The 12,367-nt window shown below is 52.5% G+C and overlaps 1 protein-coding gene across 2 annotated transcripts; it reads left to right on the forward strand.

Moving 5' to 3' along the window:
• The first annotated feature begins 295 nt into the window (after positions 1-295).
• Positions 296-9,764, forward strand: Mrgprf (MAS related GPR family member F). 2 transcript variants are annotated; one of them, NM_153722.2, is given in 3 exon segments: positions 296-455; positions 3,554-3,667; positions 7,970-9,764. In NM_153722.2, coding segments are annotated over 2 exon segments (1,032 nt in total). In that variant the 5' UTR covers positions 296-455; positions 3,554-3,619; the 3' UTR covers positions 8,954-9,764.
• Positions 9,765-12,367: the final 2,603 nt, after the last annotated feature.

Genomic DNA, 12,367 nt, shown 5'->3' on the forward strand with positions numbered 1-12,367 from the left:
CTGGACTCCGGCCCCAGTGCTCAGGCCAGCATGACGTCATCAGGCAGAGAGATGAGTTCCCATTGGGGAAGGGGGGAAGGCTCCTGAACTGGGCATTCCTTCCCCAAGCCTCGTCACTGTTCAGCTCCTCCTCCTTCCCCTTCCTCCCCCTCCTCCCCCCTTCCTCCTCTTCCTCCTCCTCCCCTTCCTCCTCCTCCTCTTCCTCCTCCTCTTCTTTCTCCTCCTCCAGTTCTCCCCTCCCCCTTCTCCCGAGCCTGGAATTGGGTTTGGGGCGGGTTCTGTTTCCAAAGCCATCTCCAACAGGCAAGGCGGGTGAGGGCTCGTCCCCACCCTGAGCCCGAATTTTCCGAGGCTCCAGGCAGTACTTGGCTAGCCTGCTGCCCGTGGGTCAGCAAACTCGGAGTCCCAGGAGAAGATCTCTGCGAAGGGAACTCGGAGGATCAGGACGGCCACAGGTAGCACTATGGGACCCAGGGACTAGGGGAGGGAGACCAGGGACAGGGGCTGCAGGATCAGGAACAGGGGCTGCAGGGTGAAGGCTAGACAGGACAAGCGAATGAGATTGGCACCCTCAAGGCCGGGAAATGGTCACTGTCATCACAGGCAATTTGCAGAAGTCCCACCTCTCTGAGAAGGGAGCCCTGAAACTGTTGAGTGAAGCTATCCCCATGCAGAAGACCTGTTCCACTCCCCCAAGTCTGAGTGTCCCGGGGATATCGGAAGTCTTTAAGAGTTCCCCTCTGGTTTGGCATCCCCTGATATCCTACTCAGGTGACACCCTACCTTTACCCCTAGCCCCAAGACATCCTCCAATACCAGCCCCCATCTTCTCCTCCTGAGGGTGGGGGCTCCCCATCCTTCCTTCAACCTTACATCCAAGCCTGGTTTCTGGAAGAGTTTGAAGGGAACACCCAGTGGGCAACCGTCCAAGTGCAGAGCTCTGGTTCTCATTGCTCTCCGGGATGCCGCTGGCCGAGGACAGCAGTGGGCAACTCTCTCAGGGACACTTGGAGATTAGCAACATGAGGTCGGACAGCTGATAGTCTAAGCTTCTCCCTCTCCGGCCAGGCCTGGTGCTGGTGTTGGCTTCACATGAAGCTGTTTGCCAGAGAGTTCTGCCAAGTCTCCATTCCCCTCAGAGAAAGTCTTCTGTCAAGTTATGAGCAAAGACTTGAGTGGTAGACAGAAACACAGGCTTTCTGTGTATCATGGACAGCAGCAGACTGGCCCCTCCCATGGCCAGTGCCCAGGCTAGGCCATAGCTAAGGCATGAAAAGAGAGACTGGGGTATGGTATAGGAGAAGTGAAATGAGACAGCTAGCTCCTTTAGGGATGGTCTGTCCAACTGTCAATCCAAGAAGGTAGACAGGTAGACACCATCCAGTTTGAAGGGGAGGAGCCAAGGGTGCAGACATGGTAGCCTTTTCCATGGGCTTCAGCGAAGTGGGTTCTGTCAAAGCTCAGATCCTGCACATGCATTCACATGCATCCCCATACATGCATCCCCATACACATTGTCTCTCTCTCTCTCTCTCTCTCTCTCTCACTCTCTCTCTCTCTCTCTCTCTCTCACACACACACACACACACACACACACACACACACTTGGCTTCTAGATCTCTCTGCATGAGTGAGTCACTTTGCAAATAATCTAGGGTAGGACAGGGACCATGGGAAGAGATCAAATTAGTCACAGAGATGGCCCGGGAGCATTCTCACCTATCCCACAGGGCATGTGTCTAGTTGGGTAAGCCTGGTGGGACGAAAGGTCCCCTGAGTCAGGACATCACTGAGGGGGGAATGCTGAGAGTAGCAGGTATCAGAAAGATAGGCAGTAGTAGAGGATCCTGGGGGTGTAGGTGCCGAGAAAACCTAGTCTACCTTCTGTGTATAGCTACAGAATGACGCCTGGTGGGGGGGGGGGGCACACTTTGCAGCAGCAGCAGTCTGCAAACTCTACACAAACATCACTCATGCCTACTAATAAGGTACTCCCACTCGGGACACCCAAGCTGGTCCCACAATGAATGAGCCACTATTAGTCTGGGTACACCAGAAGAAGCACACAGGTAGAGGCGGGGGTGGGGGGGGCGGTGCGTGGAGGGGAAGGATAGCCAGGGGCAGAAATGGGCTCTGTACACCCTGGTTAGGAGCTTGTCTGTGGTCCTAGGAACACCATCCAATAGAATAAGGGGCTGGGGTGTGGCTTAATCCCCACCGGGTTCCCCCTACAGCAGAATGAGGCGTGGAGTTAAGGAGGGGCGTGTCACTCGCGCTGACCAGACTCTCACTGCAGCCAATGGGTGGGCGCAGCTTCCCCGGGACACATATCCAGGAGGGCGGAGGCAATGGCCATGCGCGTGGCGGCTGGGGATCCGCCCTGCTTGAGGAAGGAATTTCTGAGGAGTGGAGCAGTGTGCTGCCCACATCCCTGTTCTAGGAGAGGAGGGTCTGGCAGCCTGTAACCAAGTTGTGTCCTGAGTCACAGCTTCAGACCTCCCACCTGCTCTGTGGGTAGGCAGAGAGCAGGCTGCGGATGGGGCTCAATTCCAGGAGACCCAGGGTGGATATATTAATGAGCTGTTGCCTGCTAGGGTGGACCAGTCTCAAGCAGGGTCCGCCTCTCCCTAGCTTGACACGCAACACATCCCCAGGCCTCCAGACTGGCTGAACGAGGCTGGGCCCTACATCCAGCCTGAAACCCAGAGCCACCACAGCAATTTCTTGCTTTGCTGTCTCCAAGTGATCCTTACAGGAGGCAGCCACTGAACCCTGACAGTACACAGATCTTCAAAGTTTCATTATGTACCCTGATTAGAAGTGGGGCTCTGGGACTAGGTGCACCGTCCAAAACGAAAGAAGGGCTGGGGGCGTGGCTTCGTTGGTAGATGCTTGCCTAGCACAAAGCCCAGGGTTGGATCCCCAGCACCATATAAACCAGACATGGTGGGTGGTTAAGCCTGCAATCCCAGCACCGAAGAGATGGAAGCAGGAGGGTCAGAAATTCAAGGTCATTCTCAAGGTCAGCCTGGGTTGCATATGACCCGTCTTTTATAAAAAGGAGGGGAATGGACATCTGCTCCAGAGCTGAGATGAGGAAATATGATAAAGCAAGGCCCAGCAAAAGGCCTCCTCCTCCTGGAAATCCCTCTACTGGAAAGAATCTGGCCTCTGCCACCCATTTCTAGGACTGAATCCTGAGACCTCTAACACAAAGGAGTTGCTCCGGGTGTGGATGCAAGGGAACCCATCATGCACCTTGCAAGAAACACTCTGGCCCAGACATCTTGCAGTCCAATGAGAAGAGAAAGGAGAGAGGGTTTTTCCCTAGGGAGTGGCAGTGGGGCTCTAGGAGCCAAGAAGGGGATGAATATAAGCCCACAGGCAGGAGGAGCAGGGTACAAAGTCCCTGCCTCAGAGGGAACCAGGGTAGCCTTTCCTCTGAGGTGAGAACCATAGACCTGAAAGACCTAGGGAGCTGGGGCTGGTGAGCTGGGAGGTAGAAATGTTCCGAGGGGGGCCCAGGACTAATTCCACTCTACCATCTCTCTAGACTTTGCGAGACAGGGACACACACTGGTGAGCTCCCAACAGGAGCCTGGACTCCTCACTCCTGAAGATGGCTGGAAACTGCTCATGGGAAGCTCACTCCACCAACCAGAACAAGGCAAGTGCCTTAGTCTGTGGGAGCGTGTGGTTGGGAGGGGCAACAGAGCCCAGCATCTCTTCCTGCACTCACTGTCCAGGTCTGCCCTCCAGCCCTGGGTTCCAGTGGGTAGCAGGCACATCTGAACTTTGTGGCTTGGACTAGGTTAACTGGTTCCTCTGAGGCCAGTGCCATCATAAAAAGTAACCACTGGCCCTGAGCCTCCTGGGAGTCCCTAACCATGCTGTCTCTGGGTCATTGTTTATCAGTTTTGAAGGGTCTCACTTCCTCCCCCTTTCCTTCTACAGATGTGATGATCATTAGTCACTATTCACTATTCATTAGTCGCTATTCGCTATTCACTATTCATTATTCACTAGTCACTAGTCACTAGTCACTATTTGCTATTCACTAGTCACTATTCACTAGTACCTAGTCACTATTCACTATTCGCTATTCACTATTCGCTATTCACTATTCGCTATTCACTATTCATGGTCAGACCAGGTCAGAGAGCCTCCACTGGTTTCATGATGGCTCTGTGTCTGTTGTGTGTGCCATGGAATTGTGCCACTCTGGGCCACCCAAGGCATGTGTTGCTCCAAGTCTGGAAGCATGAGCCATGGATGTAAATCTGCAGCTGGCTTTAACCTCACCTAGAGCTTGCACAGTGCCCTGGGCTGACCCATCACTTTCTGTACTGCCCAGCCCTTGCTTCAGCCTGAGAAAGTGTAGACTTCTCTCTTTTTTTTTTTTTTCTTTTCTTTTTTTTCGGAGCTGGGGACCGAACCCAGGGCATTGCGCTTGCTAGGCAAGCGCTCTACCACTGAGCTAAATCCCCAACCCCTAGACTTCCCTTCTTAAGTCGGGAATTCCTCAGGCTTATTTCTTTATTTCATCCTCCCTAGACTAGAGAAAATGAAGGCTTATACCAGGAGTATGCTAAAAGGAATCCCAGAATCCCTAGAGAAGAAACAAGGCCCTGAGGGCGAGGAGACTCCGGAGAGGTGATTCACAAGGTAGTGTAGGGCTGCAAATAGTAGCGCCTGCCCAGAGCCTCACCAGTCCCTCCCATCCCTCACCCCTGTCTCCCCAGCCCCACCCCCAGCCAGGCCACCAACACCCAGCGAGGGACTGCAGACTTTTCTGGCTGGGTGTTATACACAGAGGGCTCTGCCTTTTGTCCCACAGGCCAGCACCTACACTGAACTGGTCCTCAAGGGACAGGGTTCTGCATCTAGGTCTGGTTCAGGGAGTCAGAGGCCTGGAGCAGCAACAGAGCAACTCTGGGAAAGGGCAGCAGAGAGAGAGCTAAGCATCTGGGTTTAGGGGTGGGCAGGAGACGTTAGCTAGTGAATTCTTAGAGGTAGTCAGGGGGCAGAACCACATGAAGAACTTGTCCTGGCAACCCAGTGTCTCCCTAAATTTAGCCAGCACCCATAGTCCCTGTTTGTAAATCTCTATTGACACAGCCAGGCCAGAGGATACTTCTCTGTATCTGGTCTTCACTACATGGTGGGATCTTCTTTTTCTCACTCTTCATTCCCTCCACCCCATTTCACCCCCTAACACCAGATAGGAGAGAAAGAAGGAGAAAGAGGGAACGAGAGAATGAGTGAAAGAGAGAGAGACAGAGAGACAGAGAGAGAGAGAGACAGAGAGACAGAGAGACAGACAGACATACAGAGAGACAGAGAGACAGAGACATCCCCAAATCTAATTTATTTCCTTTTGTTTCTTTCGTTGAGCACGACTACTAACAAACCACACTAATCCCCTTAAATAATTACCAACCACCAACTCCACCAAGCAGGGTCCTACCATTTATATAACCTCTGAAATTTCCCCAGAATTCCAAACAGTTCAGTGAAGCAGACTTACATCCCAGCACCTGGGCTCAAGATGAGAGTGCATTCTTATTTTATTTCTGTACTTTCTTTTCTTTTCTTTTCTTTTCTTTTCTTTTCTTTTCTTTTCTTTTCTTTTTTAAAGAAGCCAAAATTCCAGAATCCTCACTGCGCTTCTCTTCATCAGAGATTGCTAACATGAAGCAATTTCTCAGGGCTAAGCTTTCTGCCAAGGCCACTTGGAAGGTAGCAGCAAAGACCTCATTCCTAGACACTTCCTACTTCCCTGAGCCATGAAAACAGACACCAGACTTAGGAAGAAAATCCTGGGATAGATTAGTGATGTCTGCATGGAGGAAGGAAGCAATATGCATAGGGCAGCCTTTGCCACTGAGAGGAAAGGCTCTATACGACCCCAAGAGCAGAGAAGCACACAGCTGGCTCATATTATTGGTTCACACAGTCGTTTTTAAATGTTACCGAGAAATAGCAAACTATCTCGCATTACCATCCATAGGTGCGGCTTCTCTGAGACTGAAGGGAAGAGCCATCACTCCACCCACAGGTCCTCCAAACCCTCTGGCTGGAGTGGAGGGATTCACTTGGCTAGGAAGGAGTGTCCTTGGTTTTACTACTGTGTCCCTGCTCCCAGTTTCTGACACCTGGCCTAGGGTCCTGATTTATGTGTCAGTGCAGCCCTCAGTGCTAGGACTGGTGTTCAGCTGGGCTGAGCTCCTCGACCCTGCCCCGTTGTAAAATACTGAGCCTCGGGGTTGGGGATTTAGCTCAGTGGTAGAGCGCTTGCCTAGCAAACGCAAGGCCCTGGGTTTGGTCCCCAGCTCCGAAAAAAGAAAAAAGAAAAAAAAAATACTGAGCCTCTTCTTGAAGCTTAAAAAATGACCACCACCAAAGCCTCTCCTCCTGGGTACCCCCAGACCCTCTCATTATCCAGAACCCCAAAAGGCAGCCCTGGCCTAGCAGAGTGCAGATGCCTCTCCTCCCCAGTACTCTCCAAACCAACTGTGGGGTAGAATCTGACCACAGCTATCCTTTGTGCCCACTCACAGCCCTTTCTAATCATTTTATTTCTTTAGGAACAAGTATTTCATGACTTAGATTTGAAACATCAAAAGACAATGTGTACACACCTCTACTATCCTGTTCACGATCTCCATGATCATTTGGTACTGGGGATTGAACCCTAGGCCTCCACATCTCCACATGCCGGGCAAGCATGGCCCCCAAGCTTAATCTTCAACCCTCTTTTAAAAAGAGTGTGTGCATGCGTGTGCATGTGCAATGCCCTTGGAGGCCAGAAGAAGGCATCAGATCCCCTGGAGCTAGAGTTTACAGCCGTTGTCAGCCTCCCAAAGTGGGTTCCGGAACTGACCTTGAGCGCTCTGCAAGAGCAATGCTCTACCATGACTGTTTGATATCTTTTATCTTGAGACCAAGTCTCATTAATTCTCCCAGCTTAGGCTGGAGCTTAAAATCTTCCTTCTTCTAGGTAAAGCCACATTACCAAGCCCAGCCTTTCATCTGCTTATTGGGTTTTTTAAAAAAAAATGATTGTTTTAAATTCTTTAAGATAGAGAGACAGAAACAGAGATAGACAGAGAAGAATGTATGTGGTGTGCCTGTGTAAATGTGTGGGTATGTAAGTGTGTGTGTGGTGTGTGGGTGTGAGTATGTGTGTGGGGTGTGTAGGTATGTGAGTGTGTGTATATGTGTGTGTGTGTGTGGTGTGTTGGTGTGTGAGTATATTTGGGGTGTGTGTGTGTGTGTGTGTTGTATATGAGAGTGTGTATAAGTGAGTATGTGGTGTGCATGAGTCTGTGTGACTGAGTGTGTGTATTCAAATGTGTGCAAGTCCATGTGTGTTGGTGCATGTGTACCTGTGGTTGGTACATGTGGAGGCCTAAGGTTAACAGAGTTTCCTAATCACTTCCCCAACTTTATCCACTGACCCTGGGTCTCTCAGTCAAAACCAGAGCAGTCTGATGTAGGCTGATCTCCTTGGCTTGCTCTGAGAAATCCCCTCTGTCTGCCTCTCAAATTACAGGAGGCACACTGTGCCCGCCCTGGCATTCCCACACAGAGACTAGGGATCTGAACTCTGCCCCTCACACTTCTTCAACAAGCACTCCGCACCCCAAGCGCTCTTCCACTGCCTTCACTTGGATATTTGAACCTGGCTGACCTGTGAGCATCCCAGAGCTATAGTCTGTCTGGTCACCCTTTGGATATGCCAGTCCAAACTCTATGTCTATGTCTAGAATCTGAGAACCAGTGTTAGCATCAGCTGGGGTCAGGGCTCTTTCTGCTCTGGCTTCTGCTGGGTTTGTCATTCCGTAGACAGGGACCCAGCAGACTCCACCTCCTGGGTAGCTAACAGAAACAGGCCCAGGAACAGGTCTGCTGAGGGCCAGAGAAGGGCAAGTAGGCTTACACATATGTCCCCTTTGTACCTACGCAGATGTGTCCTGGTATGAGCGAGGCTCTGGAACTCTACAGCAGAGGCTTCCTGACCATTGAACAGATTGCCACACTCCCTCCACCAGCCGTCACAAACTACATCTTCCTGCTGCTTTGCCTGTGTGGCCTGGTGGGAAACGGGCTGGTCCTCTGGTTTTTTGGCTTCTCCATCAAGAGGACCCCCTTCTCCATCTACTTCCTGCACCTGGCCAGCGCTGATGGGATATACCTCTTCAGCAAGGCCGTGATTGCTCTCCTGAACATGGGGACCTTCCTGGGCTCCTTCCCCGACTACGTTCGAAGAGTGTCCCGGATCGTGGGTCTCTGCACATTCTTCGCCGGTGTGAGCCTCCTTCCGGCCATTAGCATCGAACGCTGTGTGTCCGTCATCTTTCCCATGTGGTACTGGCGTCGGAGGCCCAAGCGCCTGTCCGCTGGGGTCTGTGCCTTGCTCTGGCTGCTGTCCTTCCTGGTCACCAGTATCCACAACTACTTCTGTATGTTCCTGGGCCATGAGGCCTCTGGAACAGCCTGCCTCAACATGGACATCTCCCTGGGCATCTTGCTTTTCTTTCTCTTCTGCCCACTCATGGTACTCCCCTGCCTGGCACTCATCTTGCATGTAGAGTGCCGAGCCCGGCGCCGCCAACGCTCTGCCAAGCTCAATCACGTGGTCCTGGCCATCGTCTCTGTCTTCCTCGTGTCATCCATTTATTTGGGGATCGACTGGTTCCTCTTCTGGGTCTTCCAGATCCCGGCCCCCTTCCCGGAGTACGTCACTGACTTATGTATCTGCATCAACAGCAGTGCCAAGCCCATTGTCTACTTCCTGGCTGGGAGAGACAAGTCCCAGCGCCTGTGGGAACCTCTCAGGGTGGTCTTCCAGCGGGCCCTCCGAGATGGTGCCGAGCCAGGGGACACTGCTAGCAGCACACCCAACACGGTCACCATGGAGATGCAGTGCCCCTCTGGGAACGCATCATGAGAGGCCAATGTCTGGGGCAAGGCTGCTGCAGAGAGCAGCCAGTAGCTTCCAGAGACACTCTGCCCGAGGGCAGGAGCGGGGCAGCTGCCCCTGTGCCGCCAGGGAGAAGACCTGCCTTCACACAAGGCATCTGCTTGTCAGGTGTGGCCAAGGGGCTGAGCAGCCATCTCTAGACAGACCCTGTGGCCTCTGCTCCCCAATTATTCTGCTTCTGTGACTCAGTGTACCAAAGTTTCCCTCACCAGTATGGTAGGGTCCCCTCCTCAACAGAAGCTCATGAACGAAGGCAACAAGGAGGTCACCTCCTCAAATGTGACTCAGTCAGCACAAGACTCACTGGGCCAGCAGCCTCAGCCCCACCTTCAAGGAGTTGTTCAGCCTCTCAAGGCAGCATCAGAACCAATCTGAGAGAATGGTGCTATCTGGAAGAGGGGCCTGCCCATGCATTGTAACTTGCAAACAAGTCCCTGCCCCTTTGATGAGTCATCTGGTGACTCTAGTGGGGTAGGATCTGGCCTTGGCAGGATGTGAGACAGAAAGGACTTCTATCACCCTGGGTAACTGACTGCTTTTCTGACGCCCCAGCCAGCTCTCGGCAGCTGACTGTACACTTAGCATCTTTCAGGCCACTGTGGTCCACTGTAGCAGCTCCCTACCACATCCCAATCTCTAATACCCATTTCAAAGTGGACTCTGGCTCCATCCTGGCCCCCTGAAGGCTGCCATCACGATGTCACCCGTCATTCAGCACAGTGGCCTGTGTAGCCAAAGGAAGTTTTATAAACGATAATAAAGTATGTATTAATACACATTTTTCTAACCTTGCAATGAGGCAGGCTCAATGTCCTGTGTCTTCTCTGTGTCTCTATGTCCCACAGTGAGGACAGCCAAGGGCAGCTGGAGTCCAGGGTAGATGGCCATCTGTTCCTTTCCTCTCACTCTGGGTCTCTATGGTTCTCTGGCTACACCTCTGGGCTGACTTTCTGCTCTGCCTGACTCTCTAAACCTAGGCTCTGCCGTCTGTAAAGATGTGTCACTGATGGAGCTGTGCTCCTCCACAGAGCCAGGGAGGCGGAGGAGCAGGGAAGGAGTGAGCAGCATGCTTGCCCAGGGTCAGGCATGCTAGCCATACACCCTGCGCGTCCAGTGAGCTTTGTTCTAGGCTACATGGTCCCAGGGCAGGGACTGCAGCACTGGCCTTTAGGGATCGTAGCTAACTCCACCAAGGTCATGTCCCTGACCAAAGCTATGCTGATCTGTCCCTTCCAGGCCACATGCCATCTATGTTCCAATAAGCAAGGGGAGCTTTCATGGTGACACAGAGCAGTTGACTCCAGGAGCCTCAGATGTGCAAAGCCACCTGTCCCTCACCTGTGCCTGGAGGACGCTATCTACCACACCCTCCTCTCCCCATTTCTGGTCAGAGAATCCTAGAGACACTTGTGTGGGAGCCTGTAGCCTCCACCCTGGCAGCAGATCGCTGAGAATGTGAGTGTACCACAGCTACAGTGGGATGGTCTCAGTGCCATGTGGGTCCTGGGGTGCCTGGCTGAGGGGCCACCTAGAGTTTCCTGACTTCCCAGAGCTCAGCCCGTCTCATTCCTGGGAAGTCTCTTCTTAAGAGCCTTCATCCCAGTCCTCACATCCGAATCCCCTGGAAGTGAGCTGTGGCCTCCGAGGAGCCTTCCCACCTGGATCCAGCTCAGGGTTCATAACTCAGGGTCTGTGTATAGACAGCACCCGCTGTGAAGTGGAGGGTGGGGTGCTTCTGTGCAGTGCACTGAAGTCTTGTGGAAGAGGATGCTTTTCTGTACTCCCTCATGAACCCTTAGCCCAGGTGCTCCTTCGCCCTTATCCCAGACCCCTTACTCCGTGCTAATGGAGAGGAAGATGCTAAGAGGAGTGATCAGTTAGAAACCACAGAGGCCCACCACTTTCCTCCACTCTCCAGGAGTGTTTAATTATTAAAGTGGGCTGCAGAGCGGCTGGACAACGATGGGGCCAGCAGGTTTCCTGCAGATCTCCTTTTCACAAAGGCAGGACTTCCCTCTAAATTCTGCAGATTTTTCTCCCCGAAACCCAAGGGCAAAGCCATTCTCCACCACAGGACAGCAGGGAGCCAGAGCTCAGGTTCCTAACTCCTATTAAGGCGCTGTGTGGCTGTGAGGGCTGTTACTCAGCGGGCCTTCCAGCGGCACGTGACTCGGGGTCGGGTGGAGTGGAGAGCACACAGGGCACTGTACCTTTTAGACTTCGTGTGCCCAGCAGCTCTGCCAAACCTACCAAGGAGTGGGAACTGTCAGAGAAAGAGCAAAAGAAAAACAGGGACAAATTAGAAAGGTTACGAGCGAGCCTCAGGGAAGCTGAGATCTGCCACCTGCTAGCCACAGGACCTCAAGGGCTGATGCACGCATCTGAGCACAAGATGGAGAAGGAGAAGTGGGGATATGTGCTCGAGCACAGCAGCTCAGGTGGCAAAGTTCTTGCTATAAATTGAGGTCTCCAGCAGCATCGTCCAAAGTCAGGCAGGCGTAGGGTGTGTGAGCCTGTGTGGGGTGGCAGAGACAGGAGGATACATGGGGCTCACTAGTAGATCAGTCTAGATAAATTGACGAGCTTCGGGTCAGTAAGAGATCTCAGAAAAAGAAGGTGGAGGGTAAAACAGGCAGGCTTCAGACGTTGACCTCTGTCCTTCACACACATGCGCACACATGTTTACACAGAGACACACATGCACACACAGACACACACAGAGACACACATGCACACACAGACACACACAGAGACACACATGCACACACAGCTGGCTAATCCCAAGCACTGCCAACGAGAGCAATGACTGAGTGTTGGGGACCTAACGTGTTCAACAGCTCCCGGCTGGGCGTTTTGTGTAGGATGCTGGGTGTCTCTACAAGGCTGCTCACGTCAATTGTAGGACATCAGAGCTCACAAGACAATCACAATGGGTCTCCTCCTCACAGGGACCGCTGACCTTGATGTCTCTCATAAGCAAAGTGTTAGAGGAAGCCAGGAGCAAGCTTGGCTACCACAGTCCCAGGTGAACCCAGCAGAGTCCGGCTGATTTGGAGCAAGAAGGGCGTGTTCTGCAGAAGGTGAAGGAGTTCGAGCTGACACTGCCTCTCTCCATCTTCCACCTCTCCCAGGGATGCGGGTGCTTCTGCAGCCTTGGCATGGCTTGGCCCATGCCTGCAGGCACTCTCACTTTCTAAGAGTGCTCTCTCTCCCCTATCTCATGTGTTATTGTGTGTGTGTGTGTGTGTGTGTGTGTGTGTGTGTGTGTGTACCTGTGCACATACATAGAGACCAGAAGCCAACATCAGATGTCTTCCTCTCCCACTCTCTCCCTTATTTTTTAATTTTTTTACATTTACTTATTCATTTTGTGGGTGGATG

This window comes from Rattus norvegicus, chromosome 1 (assembly GCF_036323735.1).
Source record: "Rattus norvegicus strain BN/NHsdMcwi chromosome 1, GRCr8, whole genome shotgun sequence".
Lineage (NCBI taxonomy): Eukaryota > Metazoa > Chordata > Mammalia > Rodentia > Muridae > Rattus > Rattus norvegicus.